Source organism: Glycine max, chromosome 20 (genome assembly GCF_000004515.6).
Source record: "Glycine max cultivar Williams 82 chromosome 20, Glycine_max_v4.0, whole genome shotgun sequence".
NCBI lineage: Eukaryota > Viridiplantae > Streptophyta > Magnoliopsida > Fabales > Fabaceae > Glycine > Glycine max.
The window spans coordinates 698,057-724,089 of NC_038256.2; the positions used below are offsets into that span (position 1 = coordinate 698,057).

General features: G+C 29.1%; 2 protein-coding genes and 1 non-coding gene across 7 annotated transcripts; 1 reads left to right on the plus strand and 2 right to left on the minus strand.

Moving 5' to 3' along the window:
- Positions 1 to 6,022: 6,022 nt before the first annotated feature.
- Positions 6,023 to 12,002, minus strand: LOC102665715 (G-box-binding factor 1). Of its 5 annotated transcripts, none has more exons than XM_026127300.2 (12): positions 11,938 to 12,002; positions 10,613 to 10,720; positions 10,472 to 10,522; positions 10,266 to 10,355; positions 9,724 to 9,798; positions 9,325 to 9,500; positions 9,202 to 9,250; positions 8,970 to 9,018; positions 8,511 to 8,587; positions 7,497 to 7,574; positions 6,517 to 6,642; positions 6,023 to 6,260 (listed from the first exon to the last, which is right to left on the minus strand). In XM_026127300.2, exons 2-12 carry the CDS (start codon positions 10,670 to 10,672, stop codon positions 6,195 to 6,197), a joined length of 897 nt encoding a protein of 298 aa, XP_025983085.1. In that variant the 5' UTR covers positions 10,673 to 10,720; positions 11,938 to 12,002; the 3' UTR covers positions 6,023 to 6,194. The 5 variants fall into 5 exon arrangements, with proteins under 5 accessions (XP_025983085.1, XP_006605461.1, XP_006605462.1 ...); XM_006605398.3 differs by lacking the exon at positions 11,938 to 12,002 and adding an exon at positions 11,656 to 11,751; XM_006605399.4 differs by lacking the exon at positions 11,938 to 12,002 and adding an exon at positions 11,109 to 11,649.
- A 6,335-nt stretch (positions 12,003 to 18,337) lies between these two features.
- On the plus strand, positions 18,338 to 23,115 carry LOC100777596 (UPF0326 protein At4g17486-like). The gene is made up of 4 exons (NM_001253957.2): positions 18,338 to 18,412; positions 20,879 to 21,129; positions 21,866 to 22,153; positions 22,554 to 23,115. Exons 2-4 carry the CDS (start codon positions 20,919 to 20,921, stop codon positions 22,808 to 22,810), a joined length of 756 nt encoding a protein of 251 aa, NP_001240886.1. The 5' UTR covers positions 18,338 to 18,412; positions 20,879 to 20,918; the 3' UTR covers positions 22,811 to 23,115.
- A 2,462-nt stretch (positions 23,116 to 25,577) lies between these two features.
- Positions 25,578 to 25,649, minus strand: TRNAQ-CUG (transfer RNA glutamine (anticodon CUG)). Its single transcript has one exon. It is a non-coding gene; the product is annotated as a tRNA-Gln (tRNA).
- Between the last annotated feature and the right edge of the window lie 384 nt (positions 25,650 to 26,033).

The window sequence follows — 26,033 nt, forward strand, 5'->3', positions numbered from 1 at the left end:
TACACAAAGACCATGCATACTACCATTCAGCAAGAACCTAAGTACTTCAATTGAATGAACAGTAAATAATTTAGCAAATAGGTGATGGAGTTTAATGATGGACCTCTATGGCCATGTCTTCATTGCTAGTCTCTGGACACTCCGCATCAAGATTCATGCGCATCAGTTGGACCATGGCAGTTTCTTCCAAATTACGTTTATATTGTTGACGTATCTCTTCAATTTCTAGCTGCCAAGAAACAAAAGGTGAAAACATCATATGAAATACAAACTTTAAGAAAACAATTATAAAGGTATTCATCGATCATCTATTTCAGTTGTGTTCCGACCTCAAATCTACAGGCATCATTAGGATTGCCGAATCCGAGGTATTATCCGTTTAGGCGCTGGATGACTGTCACGGTTTTGTTCTTGTAAAAGACATTTGGGTGGGTTGAGAGGAGAGACTTTGCGGCTACCGGAACAAGCCACCCAGTCAAGGCTAGGGCTAGAGTCAGCCAAGAGTGACTCTAGACCCTCCTTCTAGTGCTAATGTTCCGACCTCAAATTCACATACATCATTAGAGTTCCCGTATCCAAGGTATTGTCCGCTTAAGTAGTTGAAGACCACCATGATGGGTTAAGAGGAGAGCGTATTTATAAATGACCTATGACCTCGACGGAGAGTGTATTTATAAATGACCCGTGACCTCGACTCTTAAGTGATGTGGGACTTTGCGGTTGCCGGAACAAGCACCCCAGTCGAGGCTAAGGGGCAAGAGTGGTCTAGGCCGTCCTTCTAGCACCAATGTTTCGACCTCAAATCCAATGACTGTCACGGTTTTATTTTTATAAAAGGCGTCTCGGTGCGTTTAGAGGAGAGGATGTTTAAAGATAACCCATGACCTCGACTCCTAAGCGATATGAAACTTTGCGGCTACCAGAACAACAAGTTGTTTCGAGATAGAAACCAAACCACATTCTCAATAGATGTAATAATAGAAGTTAGTGAGAAAAGGCACAAGAAAAAATTTGCTACTTCAGTATCAAAGATATGATTTTGACTTTTAGGCAAGCCATGCTTCTGTGTTACAGAAGAAGGTATATATTGGTGGTTTTGAGAATATACTATAAGTTTATCACAATGAATTTATTAGCTTACTTTTCAGAAAAATTAGACCTTGCATTTATCAATGAAGGCAACTTAAGGTCTAATGTATCCTTTTAATCAATTGTGCTCTAGAACACATAAAAGTAGCAGTATTACCAGAAAAACAGAGCAATCAGGGTACAACTTTAAAAAAAAAATTACATGCACTTAAAGCAATGTGTCACATATCTACACTGCAATATGACTATAAACTTAAATGGTACAACTTACAAAAGGTGTTTTAATAAGTTGGTGGCTATACAATTACAAAATAGTCTATGAATCTTGTGTAGGCATGTGGTTATTTTTTGTTATTTTGCTATAAGGTCAAAAGTCAAACGAACAGTAAAAAAGAAGCACTGTACAGTGACAAAATGTGAAGTAGGAAACAATTAAGACAAATGAATTAAATTAAAACAATCACATTTAAAGGATCTAACATTTGTTCTTGTGTACAACAAAAGGGTGTATCACAAACACAATCTTTTTGATTGACAGAAAGTATTCATTTAAAGAACCAAGTAATTAATTTTCTTCAAAATCTTCGACTGGGTTGAGGATATATATTACTTACATTTAAGAAATAAACCTCTATAACCTTCCAGAATTCCAAAGCACATTCACATCTTTCGATTCGGTGAAGAAGCTTTGGATGCAAGGAATCAAGAAGCCACGTATAAAGAACCTGATCCTGCTCTATCCAGCTTTTGTATTCTTCACTCAACATGGGTGGCTGACCTCCAAAGTCCTTCATTGTGATGAACTTCTCAAGGCTGCTTTCTTTGATTTTTCCTAAGGCTTCAGCCTTCCATGCTGAGTAATTGTCATCATCCAGTTTGATTGAGATTGGATCCATTGTAGCAGAAGAAGAATTGAAGAGAGTGAAGAGATTGATTAATGAACTACTGAAGTTGAAGAGAGTTTTACTCGTAGTAATGCAAATAGAGAAGAGTTATTTATTACTACTAGAATTGAAGAGAGTTTACTCATAGCTGTGATGCAAATAGAGTTATTTATAACTACTCCTAACTGAAAACTACACTCCTAACTAACTAATTAACTGAATTTGTTACGGAATATAACTACTCCTAACTGATAACTGACTTAACCCTTCTAGTTTACACCTTGTTGTTTGAGTTATTTAATTATGTTTTGATCATTACAAAGTGTAGTAATGTCTGTCTTTGTATGTAGTGTAGTTTTGTTGTCTCAGTCAACTTTTTGGTTTGAATTTTGATGGATTTATATTATAAAAATTTAAAAGATTTTATAAATTTATAAGATTTGAAAGGATTTTAAAATTCTTAAAAACACATTCAAAATTTAGAATAATAATAATAAATTATCAGATTTGATAAAAAAAAGTTAAAATTAATAAATTTTTTAATATTTTAATAGTTAAATTGATTCTAATTTTATGTCCTTTTATACTAAATCTTCCTGCATTAATATTTTCTCATTTTTTGTTATTGGATTTTGAACAATAGATTTAGAAATGTACACTGCTTCTCTGTTTTTTTTTTTTTAATTACGAATTTCAATTTGATGGTTGTCCAAGCTCGATTACGTTAGCTTCAATTGCTATATTTTTTTATACGTGATTGCTATGTAGATTGAATGTTTGTGTTACGATTCCAGTAAAAGCATTACAAGGGGTAACCGAAAACAAATCCATGGAAGCTGCATAGTCACAAAATGCAGAACCCCACCCTCAACAACTATGGTTATCGAAACAACAAAGCCCAACAGCACCACAAATCATGACAAATATGAGCCCTTCCAATATAAACTATAAAGCCTTGCTACGTTAATTTCAATTGCTACTAGTTCTGCAGTTCAAAACACTATAAGAAAAGCTAAAAAATCCTTTGCTACTGTCACAAGAATTCCTTTACTGAAAATTCTTCGGAACGACGTTATTTGCAAAAATATTATGAGGAATTCTATAGTGTCTTTAATAAAGAGAGCAGAAATTATGCATGGTGAGAAATAGGGAAGTCTGGTAGCCAAGAAAGAAAAAGAGTTCAAGAAAATCCTAAGATTTTGGTTAAGATTGTTTGATGAGTGTTTTTTTTACTAAAGAATCAAATGAAATTCATTTTAATTTATCATAAAGAATAATTCATCAAAATTTATATATTTTTTAAGGTGTATTGAATTAGGATTTTAGAAGATTATTTTATCATAAAAAAATCTTGAAGATTTTGAATATTATCTAAAAATATTATGACATATTAAATTTCTTTACAAGATTTTTATAATAGTTTAAATTCTAATGAATTTATATCATAAGAATTTAAAGAATTTAAATGAACTTTATATATTTATAAGATTTAAAAGAAATTTATGAATTTTTAAAACACTCAAAATTACAAGAGTTGGTGAAAAAAAATAATAAAAAAGGACGATGTTTAGATGAAAAAGTAAAACTAATATAATTTTTTAATAACTAAATTAAGTATAGCTTTAAGTCTTCCTATATTAATTCTTCTTATAATAATATCTTTTTATTTTTCGCTTTTGGGTTTGAACAACATATTTAAAATTATACATTATTTTTTTAATTTTTTTTAATTATTACAATTATTTAATGATAAATCTAATTACATGTTTAAATAGGATGCAATAATAAGCATATACTAGAAGGGATTGATGAGGGTGAAAAATTTGTAGGAGAGTTACTAAATCATGGGAATGACAAAATTCAAGATGACGATCACGAAAACATTGGGTCGAGCAGGTGATAGACATAGTTAGTATAAGAAAAACATTATTAACCTTGACACATAAGACAAACATTAATTTAATTTAGAAAATAAACAGAAAAGTGCAAAGTGAAAAACTATATTTGACATTTTTTTTGTTCCAAAAGAATAGGAAAAACATATAGGTACACAAAATCTTGAAAAATATTGTTTTTTTGGCAGCTAATTGGTACATCTTTCAATTGAGTATATCTCGTTTTTGTGTTGGATATTGAAGAGAGAAGAGGATATGTGTAGAGAAAAGAAAGTTTGATAACCAACCGAAAAAGAAAGAAAAGAGTTTAACAAAATCTCAAGGATTTCTCAAGGGTTTGGATGAGATTATTTAATAGATCTTTTATACTAAAAAGTCAAATAAAATTCATCGAAATCCATTTTAAAAAATAATCCATCAAAATTTATATATTTTAATACCAAAAGACTTTTTTTAAGTTATAAAAAATCATAATTGACTACCACCAGATTTTGTTACATTTTTTAAAAAATCTTAAAAGTTTTAATTGAATACCACAAAACTTATTTATATCATTTAAAAATTTTGATTAAATATAACAAAACTTTTTTATAAAAATAAGTCTTTTAAAATCTTAATTTAATACATTTCTTTTTATATAATTTAAAAATATCACAAGACTAAAAAAGAAATCTTTTAATCCAATACACCCTAAGTTTAAATCGATTTAAGGTTATTGCTATTTACATCTACCGATTTACTAAGTACATTTTCCTTCTCTTTCTTTTTGGTGTTTAAATTTACCTAACTATCCTTTCTGTTGATTTTTTTTAATAAGATAATCCTTGTTTTGTCAAATTCCCTTTGTTTTCTAGAAATATTATTTAATTTGAAATCCTTTCTTTTAACGTTGTAATGAAATAAAATAAAATAAAAAGTATCAAAAATTACTTTCCAGAAACATAGAACTATGTTTTAACATAGTTTCACAAATTACTTCTCAAATAGGTATATGATTCTAAAAACTAATTTTTGGTAGCATTAAAAGAAGTCACATACAATATTGACAAATAAACGCAACATGGTGATGTACCTTTGGATAAAGTAATTGTTGCAGTGATTTATTGACGAAAACACAACTCACAATATCTTCCAAAATGCATCATTATGTATTGATAGAATATGCACAACACACTGTTGGAAAACACACAGTACTAATATCGAGTTTGATGAAAAACGTTATATTAAATGTAGGGAATGAAATTATCAAAAAAATCTTTTTTTTTTATGTAGAAGAAAAGAGGGGAGAGAAAACACATGTAATGGGTTTAAGGAATAATAAAGATGAGATACAAAAATAGGGTATAAAGAATAACAAAGTTGGGTTGGAAAATTAAGTTCAAAGAATAATGAAAATGGAGAGTACTAAAATGAGATTTAAAGAATAATGAGGGTGGATACAAAAATTAAATACAAAAGAATACTTTTGGTATTAAAATGTATAAAACAAAATAGGTGCAAATAGAAAATTATTGGATTAAATAATGCTCTCTTTACACTTTTTTTTTATCTGATTTAACCCCAATACTTAAATCAGTCTGAAGTTTTTGGTTTGGATCAAAAAGATTAGATCCACAATCGTTGTCGTTTTTATAAACCTTGCTCATTTTATCAAAATAACTTTATTATTTAAAAATGTAATATTATTTACGTTCTCTTATATTAAAAAGTAAGAGATATAAAATGACAATATCTTGAGTATCTAAAAAATCAAGTCAACTATACATTTATTTTTCTTATAACCGAAGCTATTTAATGTTTCAATTCTTGTACAACAATCTTCAAAGACATGATTATGAGTAATATTATTAAGGATAAATTATTTTTCAAAATAACTTAAACTACATTATTTTAAAAAAATCTACTTTATAAAAGATTAATATATATTATATTTTGATCCATCTTAATTTAAATGATTTCTTATATACAATTTATCGTAAAATGTAGTAGTACTTGGATATCATTAACGGGGCCAAATCCAAGCAAGAGAAGTTTCTTGGATAGCATTTTTGAAAGTTCAGCAACCGAACACTAAGGGAGGGGGTTGCTGATCTAATAAATTTAGAAGTGGTTAACTCAAGAATAGTGAATACCTTATTCCATCTTTAACTACAATTTTCATTCATAAATCCTTTATTATAATAATCCCTATTTTTTGTAACCTTACATTTCCTTCCTTAACCTAAGCCGACATAAGCAAGTTCAGAATTCAACTGGCCCTAATAAAAAATGAAACAATATATTCTGATTAGTTGTAAGATGCTTTCTTCCTTAACCAGCAACAGGGTCAGGTAGGCTTGAAGAGCAATAGATCTGCTATTGATTCTGGTCCATACATTTTAATCAGCTCTTCCTGTACCACCAAATCACACTCAAGTTTTTAGTAATCTAGGAAAAGAATTAAAACACAATAATCTATAATTTCTGTGATAATTACAATGGGATGTAGTGTTAGGCCATCTCATTGGCTTTTGGACATCCCAACTACACAAAGACCACTACATCCCAACTACACGAAGACCACTATCACTTTAGTACGAACCTAAGTACTTCAATTGAATGAAGGGTAAATAATTCAACAAATAGGCGATGGAATTTTAATGACGGACCTCGATGGCATCGTTTTCATTGCAGATCTCCAGGCACTCCTCAGAAAGACTCTTGAGCCTCTGTGTGAGCACGGAGTTTTCATCCTTAAGCATTTCCATTTGTTTATGTAGCTCTTCACATTCTTTCTGCCAAGAAGCAAAAGATGAAAACATCATATGAAATAGAAACATTAAGAAAACAATAAAGGTTTTCACCATATATCATTTGTCTCCAAAAAAGAAACCAAAACAACTGTATTCTATAATTTTGAGATTTTAAATATTTCATGCACTTCAAGCAATGTGTCACGTATCTAAATATGACCATAAATAAAATGGTACGGCTCAGAAAAGGTGTTGGTCAGTGGTAGTGTTATGAAGCACACCCACACAGGTCAAAACCATGGTTTATTTGATATTTTATCATCCATCTTCACTATCTAAAGTGAAGCCTAGGTTGGAGGTTGGAAGAGAACTGTCCCATGTTTAAATAAGTGGGTGGTTGTAAAATTACAAAATAGTCTATGAAACTTGTATAGGTATGTGGTTCTTTTGGTAGTTTCTTCACTACCGTTTGAATGTGTTTACGATTTCTTTCATATAAGGTCACAAGTAAAACCAAGGAAATAAAAAAAAAAACTATAGTGATAAAATGTGAAGTAGGAAAAAAGAATAGGACAAATTAATTAAATTAAAACAATTATGTTATTTCAATTATTTAATTATGCTTAGATAATTACAAAATTTACTAATTTATTAAGTGAATATAAAACTAAAATAAGGATTTAAAAAGAAAAGGGCACCAAAAGATAAGATGAAAAACTTTCGAACAATTCTTTAGTAATATAGGAAATGAACCAGTAACTTCATTTTACCTTTTATATTCAATTATTGTTGAATTCATAGAACAAATTCATATTTTTCTACAATTCTAATGATATATAGTTACAACTAATCCACAAAAATCTGTTTCCTGGCACAGTCATTTTACTAGTATATACCTCTTTCCGCATCCTTGATCTCCTCGCCGATTCCCTGTTTGACTGTCTTTTTCTTTCTCTTCTTATTTCATCCTTTTCCTGTCAAAAGAAAGACACCTCAGTAGGAAATAGTAGACATGGCAACATGGCAAAGAATTAAATTAAGCAACCTTATGAAGAGATTTACATTCTCAAATGTATTCACCAGAGAACCATATTTTCAATGCAGTACACATCAGTAGCTAGAATGCTAATAATCATATAGAGATAGCATCTCATATGAAAGGCTCCTAATTGACGGGAATGAAGTGTGGAAAGGAAAAAAGAAAATGCAAAATAAAGCATAAGAAAATTTTCAGATAAGTTGAAGATGTAACTTCTTCCAAGAGCAGCTGCAGTCCAAGAACAAAAAGCAGTAGGAGCAATATAGAACAGTAAATGGTGTAATAAATAGCTGTCAACAAAATTAAGTTTAACAAAATTTAAGGTGGAAAACTAATGAGTTTAATCTCAACCCGTATAATGTATCGTCTAAGGAGCATCTCATGTGTGATTCCCAATTAGAGTTGAATATCAATGTTAGAGATGTAAAATCACTCATGTATCTTTGCCTAATAGCTTGAGCTTTATCCTTGACAAATCTTCCGGAAGATAAACCCTTGTTTTGGGGGGCAGGGCGGGTAAGGATATAAAATCATTTTTGTTTATTGACAATAAAAATTACATTCCTTTTTAACCCTACAATCATATTTTCTTCTTTGTTAATTATATATGGCCTATGTAGAAGAGAAAATAAGAGGAGCTAATCCATATGACCTTTTCATTCTTTTGGTTTTTTTCTTAATATATTTCAACATTGAATATTTAGTTTACTACTAGCATTGAATGATGTAAATTTAAGATACAAAAGCACAATTACATAGATGTTCAGCATACTAATTTAAAAGGATTAGTAAATTGATTGTTCTTGCATTTTAGCTAATCCACCATAAAAGTTAATCAAACAGTATGAAAATCCATATAAGTTTTCCATACCAAATTTACAAGTTGAGCATTAGCGTCAGATGCATCTAGGCCTGTCTCCAAATCCTGATTCAGTTTGGTTGAACTTGCTGCAGAGTGGTGAGATGGAAGATTGTTAGTATTGGAAAATTGCCTTAGTTGCAGTCTCTTTGGGCTGTCTTCATTGCAGCCTCCAGCACCTTTATTGTGCTGGGTATGAGGGGATGTGTTTTGTCCCACATCACCTAGTGATATGGCCTAACAAGTACTTATAATGCTTAAGCAGTCCTCACCTAATCACCTTACAAGCTGGTTTGAGTGGCTGAGTTAAGTCTTAAGCCCAAATTCTAAGAATTAGTTACATAAATTTCATTACAAATTTCTATACCAGTCACCTTCAATGCATCTTCCCTTGCTTAAATCTCAGATCATAAAACATGAATTTTCATTGTTCAAATAACCAAAAGAAATATTTATGCCCTTAAAATATACCATTTTCAAGCATCAAATTACAGTGCTGCTTCTTAGTTGAAGGAAAATCCTGCAACATAAAGGATGTCATTAGACTTTTTTGGCCAAATATTCTAAGCATCTTGAACTACACAGAGTTCTATAAAAATAGCAGTATCAGAACACATATTACATTCCTCAGCCATATGCCCAATTGCCCATATACATATATGTGCCTCAATAAAATAAATAAATAAAAAATAGATCAACATACATTAGTAATGTGATCTTCATCTGGTGATCCCTTGTTTCCATTTGCTTCACTGTGGCACAATTTTTTTTTTATTTAGGTTTGCACAAATATGATCAAAATGGTCACCAGAAGTACAAAATGTACCTGCACAACACTCCATCCCTATTGGTTTTCATTATTGAAGATTTGCTTCCATTTTCTGTTGATTCCTTAGTTATTAAACTTTTTGGTTGCAAGTTTCTGGCACATTTTTTTATTGAATTCAGGTTTTGTTCGCCAAAAGTCCTGTGTACTATTTCTGAAAAAGCCAGTACAGCATCCTGATCAAAATGCAAAAAAGCAGTTTTATTGTATGCATCAGTGAATATAAGAACTGATACACTTATTCTCCATGGAAGTCGCTTTAGTTGGAAAAAAGTAAGTTTAATCCTAAAAGAATGTGAGTACACATTCAATTAAACCTAAACCAACTAGAAACTTGAATTTCATAGAAATTATAGTAGGAAAATGGTTTAAGTACTATGATGAAAGATTTAGGATTACCCCAGCTACTGTGGGTTTACTGGAGAGCATCCTTGGATCATGCAAAGCATCGGATTGAAGTAGTGTGTTGTTTACCTAGACCAAACAACAAAGAATGTGAAAATGAATCGTGAAACAGATGAACACCAATAGATAAACTGATAAAATATGATACTGAACAATGAAAGCACACACACAAAACAGTAAAAAACTTGCTATTGCAGAGACTAAGGTCTCCTACAGAGAGTATTCTCTGTCCACAAACTGCAAATACTACACCTTTCCTAATTACACAACCTACTATCAAATATATACTCTTACTCCATAGCTGCCAGCAATCATTTTCTATGCATAACTGCCATCATGCAGTTTCTAATTCAGAACTTCTAATACAGAACCAATTATTTTCTATCACTTATATTCCTAATAATTAACTACCACAAATCGATTAATGGATCCTTTCCTAACTAACTAGGGATCTCATTTCCTATCAGAAACTTGTCCCTTTGACATGGACAAAGAAAGAAACCTGATATAAGAGGCAATGGTATGTATATCAGTACCTGATTTACCCACATGTAGAGAGGCATGTGAGAACCAGCTGCCTGTTGATTTAAAAAGGGAGTTGGAGTAGACCCAGAAGTGTTATATGCCTATTTAAAAGAGAGATGTACAGAGTCAACCTTTTTATGTATGACAAACACAAGTGTGCATGATCAAGATACCAACACAAATTGGATCAAAGTTCAAACCAGAATATGTTTTTCACCTGCATAGAAGGAGTCCAATGTGATGGCAAAGGTCTGTCGGGAATTTCCTTCTAGAAACAAAAGAATCAAAATAAAATCAGCTATAAGCAGATTGCAAAAAAAAAAAAATTGGTTAAGATGGCCATAGCATGATTACTGACATCTTCAGGCACCATGTATTTGAAAGGTGCATCAAACATATTAGACTTTTGTGTCCCCATCAAGCTTGAGAAACTTGTGAACTCAGCAGTAGCTTTCTAAATGAATAACTGCTTTCAAATCAAAATACCAAGTGAATGAGAATCCAGCAATGAACACGGACAGGAAAATACAATGTGAGCTTGCTGTGCTAAAGAAAAACAATATAAGAGCACAATCCTTTTTACTTTCCATGCAAATTTGGTAGACTAGCTTGAAAGTTTCATTAGAAGTTCATCAATTACTTGACCAAACCCAATCACATTGGCATAATGGTTGATCAAGTTTCATTGATTCAAACTTTGAAGAAACAAAGAGATTAATGGTACATTTAGGTAAACAGCTCCATTAAGTGCTTACTAAAAAATCTTTCATAAAAAATTAATTCATAAACATAACTGTGAAGCTTCCTAAAATAAATTAAAGCACTTATTTTGAAATAAGGTTAAAAGAGTTTACAGTGTCATAAACTCTTTCCATAAGCCCAAATAAGCTCTTCCAAACGCCTCCTAAACAGATGTACCCAAATAAATAATAAAAGTAACTTATTTCCATTCAATAAATGCAAAATTGCAAATCTTCTCCCCGAACAGTGACAGACTGACAGCCATAACGTTTAAGGTGAACCCTCCAATCAGGTATACAATCCTCAATTAAAAAAAGAGGGTTTCTTTGATTATAAACTTCCCAGATTTTTTTCTTTTGCAAAAGACGTACAAAGAATGAACATTGCATTGTCAGAAGTACACAGAATGAATATTGCATTGTCAGAAATTTTCCAATAAAATAAATAAATTCACACATATTACTACAAACGATAAGACGAGCGGAGGAAAAAATTGAAAAGGTACCGTAGAGAGGACGAGAAGATAAATAACACAATAAACTTGAAACAAAAATAAATTAAGGAAAATTGAAGCAAACAACTTAAAATCTAGCAAAAACTGAAAGAATAGCGAATGTGAAGTTAACGAGAGGGCGAAGAAGAAAGGGGAGAGACGAAGACCTGAGTGGCGCGAAAAACACAAACTAGTGTGTAGTGTGTGGTGAGTGTACCCAAAGTTAATTAGAATAGAATCACTGTTTTATTACTTTGAATTCTAGACAAAAACAAATCTCTCGCGATAAGATTGGGATATTCTTCCCTTTTATAAAATATATTCTATAATTGTAAAAGAATAAGAAAATTCAAATAATCGAACCGTTATCACTCAATAATCAATAGTCAATTCTCAAATAATCTACTGCACCTGCAATTAATTATAGTTTTTAGGTCATAAATCCATACCTAGTTACCTACTTGTCCAACAAATATTCTCTCAATCTACTCGAGGCTCTAGTATGAGAAAACTGATCCCATCGTTAATCCACTCAAGTCATTGCTTAATGGGTTAGAAATCCAACTCATACATTAATTATTCACCTAGTTGATTTACTATTTATATTAAAAAATTAAAAATATATATAATGTAATCAATTCATACTCTATATGTTAATGAGCGGGTACGATAGAAATATATAAAATACATAAATATTAAATCATATGAAGCTAATAATTATTAGTTATTATATATTTTTATCAAGATTAAAATGATATTATAGAAAAATATTATATGCTAGTATTTAATAATTAGTTATTAATTAATAGTTTAACATGTTTTAAAAATTATAAAAAATAAATGAATTATAAAAAATAAAAAATGGTCAATTGGACCATCTGGTCAAGGTTATCAATTTTGATCAAATTTGACCAGATCAATCTAGGTCAATTATATTTTTTTCAATTCGATGGCTTAATCAGATTGTTGACTCGTTGACAAATGTACCAAATTGTTATAAATTACTGGGAAGTTCGAGTGTCGGATCCACAAGGACTTTGTTTGTCTTTAGATTAATGCAAATCAAATTTTTCAAGCAAGAGATAAGAAATTTAAAATAAAAGATAAAGAAAGATAATAGATAAGATAAAGAAAAGATAAAAGATTTCAAGATAAAATTAGAAGATAAAGGAAAAGATAAAATAATTAAAGATAAGATTAAAAGATAAAGAAAAAAATAAAAGATAAATTCAAGATAAGATGATATTAGGAACTGGATTGTCTTGTCTAAAATGTATGAGGTTATGATCTTTTAAAAAAAGTTTAAACATAAGATCCACAATGAATTATTATTTTTGTTTTTGATTCTTAAATTTTTTATTATTTTGAATATCCAATATATTAAAAGTTTTTGTTTGTATTTGTTGTTAGTTAAAAAATTTAAAATATTATTCCTAATGATTTAAAAATTGTCATTATTTATTTTAAATCTCTCTCTTTCTCTCTCTACATATACATACATATATATATATATATATATATATACATTTTAAGGGATCAACAGAGTCTAGCTTAGTTAATTGAGAAGCGCTTATGAGTTATTGTAAATTTTTTGACATTGTCTTTTGTCTTATGAATAAAAAAAAGTATGCATTTTAAAGGAACATAAAAGGCTCGCTAGTACATAATAGATGAATGTATAAATTCTTAAGAAACATTTGTTTCATGCAATCTTGTAGGATTCCCAAGAATGTGAGATGAAAATGTATATTCTCATATTTGTTTGAAGGTAATTGAAAAATATTATTGGATATCTTTTATCTTGAGGAAAGTGAGATGTTCATGCTTATATTAATTTTGTATTGAGTTAATTCTTATGAAAAGGGATATGGATTCCTATGGGATGGAAATCATATTAATCATGTAAAAAATTTATTATACACTCAATATTAATTTCTATCTATCCTTTTGTAAAAAAAAGAAAATCACATTTTGATTTCTATCGATCCTACCTTTGTAAGAAAAAATTCACATTTTGATATCATTATAATGAATTTCACTCGTGCAGTTAGTCTATTTTGTTTTGTGTTTACTTGGGTGTGATTAAAGCTTTGTTGTACATGCTTTTTGTGTTGTTTGTTCTTTATAAGGCTTAAGGGGATATTTTGGTGTTGGGTTTCTTTAATAATAAGGTGTAGTTAAGAAATTTATTGGAAAAATTTGTAAGATTTTTTTTATTGTTATTTGTAAACTGTAGTATGTAGTCTCATGTCTTGTGTATATGCATTTAATAAGTTTAATATAAAAAATATATTTTAGTAATATAACATATATTCCTAGGAAAAATAACATGAAACAAACACATTCTTTAAATATTCTTGGGAATGTAAAAAAGATTCACAACCAAATTTAATAGTTAAACAAACTTTTTTTTTCTTTAAATATTTAGGAACATCATTCTCATCTAATATTCATGGGATTAACATTCCTAGGAATGAAAAAAAAAAGTGAAAGAAACGTACTTGGGAATACACATATTTGTTGGCTCTTGCACCTCAATTGTTGTCTCTAATCCTTCATAATTATTTGTCCAGAATGAACCACATGTGAAACCTAATTTTTTGGATCACCAAGCACAATGTACATTTATCAACCAACGATAATTTTTGGATATATGCTCTAGCATGAACAATATGTTTGACAATCTAGTTATCAACAAATGAGCCTCTATGCATATATGCACCTTCGTCATCAACATACTTTTTAATCATTGAGCTTTTGAGCATATATTTCTCAATACTCATTTAATCAAGTTCCTTATAGTTTAGATATTTTTCCAAATCACTCGAATATGTTTGTGACTTTTTCCACCACACCATTGTCTACATACAATCCCATACCATGGATGAAATGTTATCATGCCACGTTGCCTACTCAAATGAGGGTCATGTGTGATGACCATGATGATAATAATAATGATTGTGGTGGTCATGATGTTGATCATGAACTTATGTGCACTTTACATCAACAAATGCACAAATGTGATAATCCTACGATAAAGGTAATACCTACAAGTGAACTACAATCAACTTGCCATGATGGTAAATCAAACGAAAGGCAATCAGAATCAAGTTACAACATCATAGAAAAATAGCTACATGTGAGATATCCTCCTACAAAGAATTTTATTTTCCACATATTTGTAAGATATTTTAACTTAATTTTTATTACATTTCTATGATAACTTTCAAGTGTTTATGTATTTCTATTTTTAAAAATATAATTGAAAAATATAAAAAAGAAAAAAAATAATATTTCAACATTTTTTTTTAAAAAAAATACTCATTAAATTAACACCACATTTACAAAATAAAAATAAAAACACAAGTACAATTTTATAAACAAAAAATGAAAATTTAAACAACTTTTATTTTCGTTTAAATTAAATAAATACAGGTGGTGTTTTTATAAAAATAAATGCGATTTGATATAAATATAGACATTAATTTAATTTGAATTGTAAAAACATGTCATTCATTTATAACCCAAAATTATTAAAAAAATTAAAACAAATAAAAGTCATATTTAAGAGCATGAATTCATTAATTTAAATAAAAAATTGCTAAAGTTATTATTTCAATGATGATTTTAATAATTTAATTTTAAATAAATGAAATACTAGTGAAATCGTTATTAAAAACATGACTTCTAAAAAAATTCAGAAGAAAGTGAAGGAGGATGACATGTCCAAAGAGTGAGATATATTTGCAGGGAGGTGATTTCAAATGACAAAAGATGTGAAAGAGAGTGAAGTAATGGGAATACAAATAAAGTTAATGATTTATATATGAAAAATGCTAGTATATATACCTTGTTTTTTATATGGTCAGTATCTTCTAAGATTATGATTTAAATATAGAAAATGATCAATTAGGTTTCTCATAAATTAATCAGTTAAAAATTAGATCAAATATAATTTTTAAAACAAATATCGTTATATAATTGTTTAGGAATTGGATCAGAGTTTTTCTTTTAAAAAATACTTAAAACTTTCCCTTTTACTTCGCGTTCCCATTTTATTTTATTTCTGTCGGTTATAATAAAATATTATCAACATATGAAAATAAATACAAAACAGAGAATAATGCATTTTAATGTTGAATTATTGAAAAACAATTTTATTATTTAAAATGGGAAGGTTGTTACTTTTTCATCATAGGATTCCCTGCAACATCTGGAGGATAGAAAGAAGAATAACATATTATTAAAAGGACGATTGCATATATTATATATTAATCATATTCCAGCTGTTTCTTGAACGTGTGGGATCCTTACTTTTTGTTACAACTTGTGCATACAAACAAAAAGCAGCAAAATATTATTATTTTAAAATTCACAACTACGACATAATACGAGATATTTGGAGACATGAATTGTTAAACCTAGACAACGTATTTGATACTAGCTGTTGTATTTTTATTTTTTTATTTTTACAATCTACTAATATTTTAGGTCTTGTTAAGAATGAAACGAGTTTATATTTATTTATATAATAATGATTTCACTTTTATTATTAAACATAAAAATAATATTAATTACAACTTATATGGCGAACTTACATTAGCCCTACCCCTATGTTTGGTCGAATTTTAAAGTTTAATATATATATATATATATATATATATATAATATTTTAATATTAGAAGAATTATTTTTATTTGGAAAGTTTGATTGTGTGATATTTGAGTGTTATTTTTTTTAATTTTGACTAACTATTTTTTTTTATAGTTTTTAAAGTAAAGATAATGATATATTTTTCCTTTTAGAAAAATATTTTATTTATTTTTTAAAATCTTCATTGTGAAAATAATTGTATTTTTTAGATATATTATCAAACCTTTTTTTTCCTCAATACTATTATTTATTTTTCCCCTGTCATCTTTATTCATTTGATCATTGTCTGTGAAATTACAATGTGTGTTTTTTTTTGTCTCAAGGGCATGAGTTAGTATACATTATTGTCATATCAGTTATTCCCTCCATTCTTATATTTAAGATTTTTTTTCCCATAGATTAATAACAACAACAAATAAGTTATTTATTTAAACAGCTTTATTAAATTATTCTTACTCTCCATGAAATGTATTCCTTGTAACTATTAAGTGATTTGTGGTTGTTGATAGTTGAAAAATTGATAGACAAACTATTTAAAAAATTTATTAGATTGATGTAATTTATTTGGGGTAAATTTAAAATAAAATTTTAATATCTCATTAGAAATTGAAAACATAAGCTAATGTCATTTTTTTTATAATGTTAAAACATCAGTCAGTTTGAAATGAAAGAAGTAATTTGATAAAATAACGTATCTCTTTTGATTAAGTAGAGTTTTAAATCATAATTATTAATAAGATACTTTTCTTAAAAAATATGGTTAATGTAAATACCATTTTTTATTATTAACTTCCGGAGATCATTTATGACAAGTAAAACTAATGAGTTATATTTATAGTTTTAGTTTTTGGATTTTTAGTTTTTCTTATGTATAAATATATATTTCATTAAATTTTTAATAGATTAGTAATTTTATTAAAAATTTAAAATATATAATTATAAATATTGTAGAAATTTTGATTTGCATATATTTATTGGATAGATTTTATTTTTTTGTAATCCACCTCGTTTGCCTGTAAGATACTAGTAGCAGGTAGTAATAATATATACTCCTTATTAAATGAAAGTAAAAGGTAATTCAATGAAAGAAAAGAAATTCTATTCATGATTGCCTTGAAAGTATTTATTAAAGAATATTTAATACATCTTATTAAATACTCTGTACTTTTAATGTTTTAAATTCTCAAATCTCAATTAATTAGAAATTAATTTTGGTATGATTTTAAGATAATCATTATTAATCAGAAACTGCTCAAGCAAGCAAACTATTATAATATATTTTTGAAAATCTTATAAAGATAACAAAAGTTAACCAAGGGAGTTAGCTTTGTGAGTATTTTGATTATATTTTTTAACATTGTTTGAATTTAAATATTGTACATAGAACATATTTTGTTGAGTAAAATATGCCAAATTATATCATTACTAATTCTGATTGAGACAAAATTAAATTTTCTATAAAAATTAAATAACAAATTTTTCCACCATTTCATTTAAAAAACCATTTTTCTATTATCAATGAATATTGAGTAATGTTCTGTCCAAAAAAATGAACATTGAGTAATGTATACTGAATATAAACACACACTCCAGAGTGTTTTCTGGTAAGCACACAAATCACCTTATTAAAAAAAGGAAATCAATAAAGAGAGAGAGAGAGAGAGAGAGAGAGAGAGTAATTCATCGTTCAACGCAATGCCATGATTTCAGTCAATGTCAAAGTGTCAAATCTGGACAGAATTTCTTTCACTATTTTCACTTTTTAGTTGCAAAATTTTGTGTTTGTTACTTTTTTTTTCACTTTTTTATTTTATCAGTCGGAATGAAATATTTATCGATTAAAAATAATTTCTGTTAAAAATTCATCTGGTCAATTTTTTTAATGATGTTTTTTTTTTCATTATTCTTAAAACTCATTCAATATTACTGAAATGGTTACTTTTTTCACTCTACTACTTATTTTCTCCATTTTCCATATGAAATGGCTTATTTATGAAATACGAATGATTATTATCATTCCTCATTAGGCTCCAAAAAGAGACAAACCAGTTTTTCTGTCTGCACTCTTACTACATCACATTACATTACATACACACACACCCTTCACTTCTGTCAGAAGAGCTAAGACAATGTGTGAGTTTAAGGCACACACATTGTTCCATTATTCTCTTTCTCTTTTTTCTGTCTAAGACCCACAATGGCTCTTTCAAACTCCGAAGGAGTCTTTCACTTCATCCTCTCTTCTTTCAGCTACCCTTTGCAACACAAAAGGTTTGTTTGTGCCTCTCTTCTTTCCATGTTTTTTAAGAGCATTGCTTCACTCATTTCTTGTTTCAAGCTTCATTTTTCTTATATTCTTTTTGTAATTTTTCTATGCTTTTCTTTGTGGAAGATCAGCCACTCCATTGCTTGTTATCCTTGTCTAATTTATGTTTTCTTTTTTTCTTTTAACTTGGTTTTGGAATCTGATCTATGGCCTATTGTTTTTCTTCTCCTTCTGCTTACATTTTGCTAATTTTTCTCTCCCACCACTTTCATGCCACAGAAGTTGTCCTCATATATCAGTTAGATCTTCAGTTATGTTATTAATATTTCAAGATGTAAATTTTACTCATTTTTTGCTCCTATTTTTTCTGCTTGGAAGTTGGAACTTAACATGTCATGATTTATGAATCCATCTTTTAGCTAATTAGATTTGGCTTCGTTTAAAAGGAATAGATGGTTATGGGCATTTTATTGAGGAATCTGGGATGGCTTACATGAGTTGTCAGATTGGAGATGATTTTAAAATTATTACTTTTTTCCATATAGTATTTGCTCCAAATTCACTTTATATCGTATGAAATTGCTAGAGTTGAACCTTTTCTTGTTGTTGTTGTGGGTATCCAAAAAGGCATAGGTAAGTCCAAATGCTAAGGTCTTAGTTGAAGCATGGATGAACCTGGAGAACCTATAGCTTCAGTTCAAAACCCAATTAGTCGCCTCGGGCCAATTTAGTTGGTTAAGGTGCAGCCGTCCAGGATGTGATCTATCGACTCTCGCAACATGCTCTCCTCCTTTTTCATTTCCTTACCCCTCTGTATCTCCCCCTTGTAAAAAAAAAGTGGTTGTAACTAATGGATAGTTGTGAAGTTTGTTACTGTGCTTCGAGTCAAATGAGAATAAGGTATAGGTGGTAGTGTTACTATGGATTGCATTAAAGTAGTTAGTAGCTAAAAGTGAATTTATGTACTAATGATTTGTTCCCTGAGTAATGTGCAATGTCAAGTATTGTGGGCAATGTACCTTTGGATACCGGTCTACCCATTAGGAATATTTCTCTAGTTAATATACCAGTATTTTTTTTTATAATTGCAATTATGTTTGAAAAATTTTCTTTTGGAGGATTTCACAGATGAGTGGGTGGTCCTGAGATGTTTCTATGCATAAGATCTCTCCAGCAGATAACACTTCTGAATTAATACTAAATGTTTTGGTTATATTACAGAATTTCATGCAGTTCATAATAGAGGCACATTAAATGTCCTTATCATGTTCTTGAAGCATACATGACATGGCAGATATATAAAACAGACCTTGTAGATTCTGGCACATTTGTTATTGCCAACCCACAGAATTCTATTTACTATATTTTACATTGGCCAGGAGGAACTCTGTTTTATATATCCCTCAACTTAATTTTAATTTATTGACTGAGATATTGAAATTGCTTACTCTGAGTGTCTTGCCCGCCAATATTGACCAGATTCGCTGCACTCATACTTCTCATACTTTGATCTATACTTCATAGATCCTCTTTTTCCCATTCAACTAAATTTATAGTAAACTTTCTTGTTGGTGTTATTAGTCTTGAAAATATCATTTGTTAAAAGTAATGCACAGAGGGACCATTTCATAAACATAAAGGAAAATAGGAAGAAGATTCACATCCCTGTGTACAAGGAAATTCTCAAATTGATCAGGAAGATGGTTTACCTCCAATTTTCCCTTAAGCTTGAACAATACCATTTTGGCAGAAATGACACTTGAGGCCATAAAGGGAAGCCAACAAGACAATAAGCTCATTAGCTCAATGTAGCAGCGATGAGAATATTTTGTTGGATAAGTGAACATATTAGACAAGATAGGATCGAGAAAAAAATGTATTAGAGAAAAAGTTGGGGTAGCACCTATAGTAGCAAAAATGATAGAATCTCCTCTTAGGTGGTTTGGACACATGTGGAGATGACCTAACCTGTAAAAGACCTTGTGCAAAATTAGATGGAAAGTATCTCTATTGCTAGAGGTGTAGAGAAACCAAGAAAATCTACAAGTGAAAAACCATTAAGAAGGATTTAAAGGTTAATGGTTTGTAGATGGAAAGTAGTTCTATTGGCGAATCCATTTCTGGATACAATAGAGTCTGTTGACATGGTTTGCATATAAAGAAAGGAAATGATTTGGATATAAAGAATCTGATGATTTATCTGTTTCTGTTGTTCATTGTGTACTCTAGTAGTGTTTTTCTGCATGTAGATTGGTTCTGTTTATAAACCATCTCATGTCTTTTAGTGAAGTGATTTAACTTTTAAAGAGTCACATCATACATGACCCTTAAGCAAAAGTCACAATTTTTCATTTTGAAAATCTCGTAAAAATTCTATTTTGAGTATAATCAACTGCTTTCAATTTTGATGTTTTGTCAATTATATGGTCTTTGTGAAAATGATTTTTTTAGTTGTCTTTATGTATATGCAGGTAGGAAGTAGATATTGACTGCTTCCTGGGTTCACATACAATGAAATCAGGTTTAAAAAATGGTTGGCCCTCTGTTGTGCGTCTTCGTCTCCGAGACAAATCAGTGACACCCTTTTGCATATTCTCTAAAGTGAAATCAGCTGGCAACATACCTGGGAATACACCTGTCTATCTCAATGTCTATGACTTGACAACAGTAAATGGCTATATGTATTGGGCAGGCATTGGTATTTTCCACTCAGGGGTTGAAGGTCAGCTGACAGTTAAAACCTTTTCAAATATCTCCAAGAAAGTTTCTCTTCATTTTATACAAAGATATGTGCCTATAGTTTTTGGTTCAAAGTTGTTTCTATCTATGCAACCTTTCATGGAGCTTACATCCTATATTTCACCAAAAATGGTTTTCGATAGTATATCCATATGATCATTTAATGCTGTCATTTGATCCAAGTAATCAACTCCACCTGTGGGATGAGGCTTGGTTATTGCTGTATGCTCTTGTACTTCATACTTCAAATTTGTTATATCTTTTTTGTACCTTCAATTATTTAGAAAAAAATCAGTACTCCTGTAATACCTGTTCCCTGGATAGTAGTTATCCCTTCAATTCAATGGTTTCTTCTTTTTTTATTTAAAAACGAGATTAGAAAAAATAATATGTGCCAGGTTTGAATGGAGGGAGTACACACTTCTGAAGGACTAAAAATACATCTCCAATTATCATGGAGACAGAAATAACCTTTAATGTACCTACTTCTGAAAGACCATTTACCCCTCACTTTCAAGATATAGACTAGATGACTGTTTGGTTTCATGCATAGGCAAAGTAGTAAACTGATATTTCTTCATATTTTGGAGAAAGGGATTATGTATCTGTGTGTACTTATCACTTATATCTGTGAATATTTATTACTTTTGCTGTATTTGGAGAAAAGATAATTCTGGATTCCCTAAATATTTTCTAAAATGGAGTTATTATGCCGACAGTTTATGGAGTAGAATATGCATTTGGAGCCCATGACTATCCAACAAGTGGTGTCTTTGAGGTTGAGCCTCGACAGTGTCCTGGCTTTAAGTTTAGGAAGTCAATATTCATGGGAACTACAAACTTAGATCCCTTCCAGATTAGAGAGTTCATGGAGCGCCAGTCTGCAAATTACAATGGTGATACTTATCACTTGATTGTGAAGAATTGCAACCATTTCTGTGAGGATATTTGTTACAAGCTAACGGGCAATTCTATACCGAAATGGGTCAATCGTCTTGCAAGAATAGGTATATGAAATCTCTTTAAACTCCAGATCTATTCTATGTTTAGACCGTATCACTTTTGAGTCGGTTAAAATGATGCTTTAATATATCAGTTTTTCCTGAATGTATGCAAGTAATGAACAATTCGAACCTAAAAATGCTTTTACATTTCACTCTCTTCCGGTCCTGTCTAGTCTCTATTCTTCACCTACTTATAGCTTCTTAGCCTTACTGTGGTTGACTTAAAACTATGTGTTAAACTATATTATTATGATTTCATAGCAAAGAATCTCACAGAAATTTCACCTTTTCAAGGAAGGGCCATCTGAGTGGAATTCTGTTTTAGTAGTCAATTGCCTTCGCACACACCAAAAAAAATCTTAGTTATGCTTCTCTGACTTGTCATTTCTTGTCCTCCTTGTAGGTTCCTTGTGCAACTGCATACTCCCTGATGCTCTTAAAACTTCCACTGTTCAGCATGATGATCCAAACTTTCAAGGGTGTGATAGTGAGAAAAGAAGACTACGAACTGCCTTCAGTTGCTTGTCGTCAATCTCAATGCCTCAGAAGGAAGTGTCAATGTCTTCATTATTTATGCACTCTCACTATAAAGGTTGCCTACCACCATGGGAGTTAAAGAAGTCTAAAAAGGGCACACTAAAGCAAAAGTTAGAAGACTAGTTCACTTCTCAGTAACTCTTCTCTGCTGTAGAGTATCCATTTCCTTTCTGGTAACTGAATCACTTGAAAGAAATTATTGCTTTCAGTCACACCTGTGCAAGTGCTCTTCCTCAACTACAAATTTTTCTGTCAATATTTATTTTGAATGTTCAAGCTCATGGCTTTGTTGCTTCTTTTTTCTTTCCCTCTTTCTTTGTTTCTAGTTTTTGCTTGTAATCTTTGTTTGATTGTGAATCTATGTCAGATATATTGCTGTGTCAATTCAATTTTTCAAAGCTGGAGGAAAATCTTTCATGTCAAACAAACACACACATGGTATTTAAAAGTGTATTGAACATGATAAATGCTTATGTTTATGTATCTAAAACTTATAATAAATAAATGTTTTTAATATGTAAATTATATTATAAATAATTTTTTTATTGTGATATTATATGGTTATTTTTAATTATGTAATTTTTAAAAAATATTGAATTTCAATTTGGAAATAGAGATAAAAAAGATAAATTGAAAGAAATAGACAGCTAAGAAAATCATTACATCAATTAATACTTAATTAGAATTCTTAACAAATCCCCCCTTTATATAAACTATTATAATAATATGTGCCATCCTTGTAGAATATACTATAGGAAACACGTAATTATGGTAATATTATAAAATAATAGATCGTATGATTGTTATTGATTTATTAACACGTAATCAATTATTTAAGATAATATTGTTATTTTTTATATGGAGATAATATTGTTATTCGTTATAATAATTATGATAAGTTATTATAAAAGTCTTATGATAAAAATAAAATAATGTTCATTTAAGATTTAATTCATCAAAAAACAATTGACATAAGTAGTAGTAATTAATGTTCCTTAATCAAATGATTGGATGCTGATTCATCTTTGAATATGAAATAAATTGTGTTGAAAAGAAAATGTTCATCTTGTGTGTTAAGGTCTTTGAAAAAGATTTACCATGATTATAAAAAAATAAAAAAAATCTAAAATTTAGTTCATTAATTTAATCCGAGTATATAGTTGTTATAAATGTCTTAATTACTCTAATAATATATTTTTATGAATAAAAAAGAATTAAGCAGAAAAAAACATCTGTCCTAATAACTAAAAATCAAAGTCAACCTTGTTGAGGTTACTATCTTCTCCATCTTTCTGTTTTTTTTTTACTAAAAGACCTTACATCACATTTGGTTCATACAATTAATATACAGAAATAATATATGCACTAATAGTTAGTATAAAAAGATGTTTTTACCTAATTATCTAATCGTAAACCTATATATATATATATATATATATATATATATATATATATATATATATTAAATTTATTAAATTTTATAATAATTATTTAAAATTTATAACAGATATAATTTCTGATTAGTTGACAAAGTCATAATAAAAATGATTTTTTTTTGGTTTACAGTAAGAAAAATTTATACCCAGTGCATGCTTATTAAACTCAACTAATATTATTTATCTCCTAATAAAGATGATATTTACTTCAAAATATAAATTTTATCTGTTTATGAATTAATAACTATCATGGTTTAAAACGGGTTCTTTAGTAGCTTTTGCACAAGTTGGCAATTTGCTATAAAATAATATTTTCGGACAATTTTTATATTTTGTTTTTTTTTTTCAATTTTGATAAACAGTAGCATAGCTGTGTATATAAGGAAAAGGATAAATTTGCGAAATTTCTTAGTATACAATTCTGGAAAAGAAAAAAAAAAGTTTCAGATAATATGCATGGATCTTGCGAGATTTTTTTTATTCAGTGCTTTAATTTCATTTCCTTCTCTCAATTTAAGTGATTAGATAAAGAAATAAATCTACTGATGGGTAAATTTTGAATTCATTATACAATTTCGAAATGATAACAAAAATTTCCAATATTATACTGAGATATTTTAATAAAATAAAAGGTAAATGAATTATAAACTCTTTAATAAAAATTAAATTAATTAGTGTAATATTTAATCACACCTAATTATTGTTTAAATATTTAATTATAGTTATCAAATTATAAATCAAAATAAAAACATCAATGGATTATTTGGATTTCATTTCTGAAAATTGTAGCATTAACTATTTTAAACATTTTAACAGAATACAAGTTATTTGAGCTAATATATACACAAATGATGGAAATTTGTATTCCGATTCTTAATTTAAGATATTCATTAATTTTACCAGAGATTATTCATGCCTTTATTATTACCATGGAATTGTTTGTTCATGTGTGCATGCATGCATTTTTAATGTTTTACAAACAAAAGTGTCAAATTCAAATTTTGCGTATGACAAAATATTCGTTAAGAGGGGTGTTTTTATTTTGTATTTGATTGTATCTTGAGCAGAATTATCCTAAAAAAAGAAACGTGATAAAGAAAAAAAAATCCTTGTAAAAAAGTTAATTTTATTGTTCTGTGAATGTTTCTAGCTCAAATTGAATTGGTTTTAGTAAAAAATATGTGTGATTTAGATTAAAAATATGCATTATTATTTTTATTATGAATCTTATATATTTTATTTTGTTAAAAATATTTTTAATTTTGCACCAACTCTCATGGAGATAAAATTTCCAACTTTTCGCTTTCGTTCCACGAAAATTTAACCAAAAATGCATTTTTATTATGAGAACTTTGTAATCGATTTTTGTTGGCAAATATATCTAGTAATTCAGGAATAAAGGATAACGTGTGTTTGTATTTGTAATATTCAACAATTATTAAAAACACAAAAAAAGGTCCTACCGAGATTTGAACTCGGGTTACTGGATTCAGAGTCCAATGTCCTGACCACTAGACCATAGGACCATTGCGAACATCTATTCTCGATTTTTTTAATAAATAAACAAAACGTTTGTGTCTGTCTGCCTGTCACACTAGATGAAAAAAAGTTAAACATACATTCATTTTTTTCTTCCATTTCACTTTGGCTCCATTATTTTCTTTATATTTCTCTCTTCATCTATACATTTATAAGAATTTTCCAATATATTGTCACGTGCCGACTGTTACTATATATATATATATATATATATATATATATATATATATATATATATATATATTTGCTTATACGAGTGAGGTCATATCATATGACAGGTGTAGAATAGATAAAAATCATACAACACCACTATTATGTATACTTCATTCAAGTCCAATTCTCACAATCCCAAATACCAGAAAGACCACAAT

Excerpts from the sequence above, each read along its gene's own strand:
- LOC102665715 (XM_026127300.2), bottom strand. The coding sequence starts at position 10,672 with ATGGGGACACAAAAGTCTAATATGTTTGATGCACCTTTCAAATACATG. Across the intron at positions 9,799-10,265 it reads TCTACATGTGGGTAAATCAG|GTAAACAACACACTACTTCA; the intron begins GTACTGATATAC and ends TGTTTGGTCTAG. Across the intron at positions 6,261-6,516 it reads ATGAAAACGATGCCATCGAG|GAAGAGCTGATTAAAATGTA; the intron begins GTCCGTCATTAA and ends TTGGTGGTACAG.
- LOC100777596 (NM_001253957.2), top strand. The coding sequence starts at position 20,919 with ATGAAATCAGGTTTAAAAAATGGTTGGCCCTCTGTTGTGCGTCTTCGT. Across the intron at positions 21,130-21,865 it reads TTTCCACTCAGGGGTTGAAG|TTTATGGAGTAGAATATGCA; the intron begins GTCAGCTGACAG and ends TTATGCCGACAG. Across the intron at positions 22,154-22,553 it reads CAATCGTCTTGCAAGAATAG|GTTCCTTGTGCAACTGCATA; the intron begins GTATATGAAATC and ends TCCTCCTTGTAG.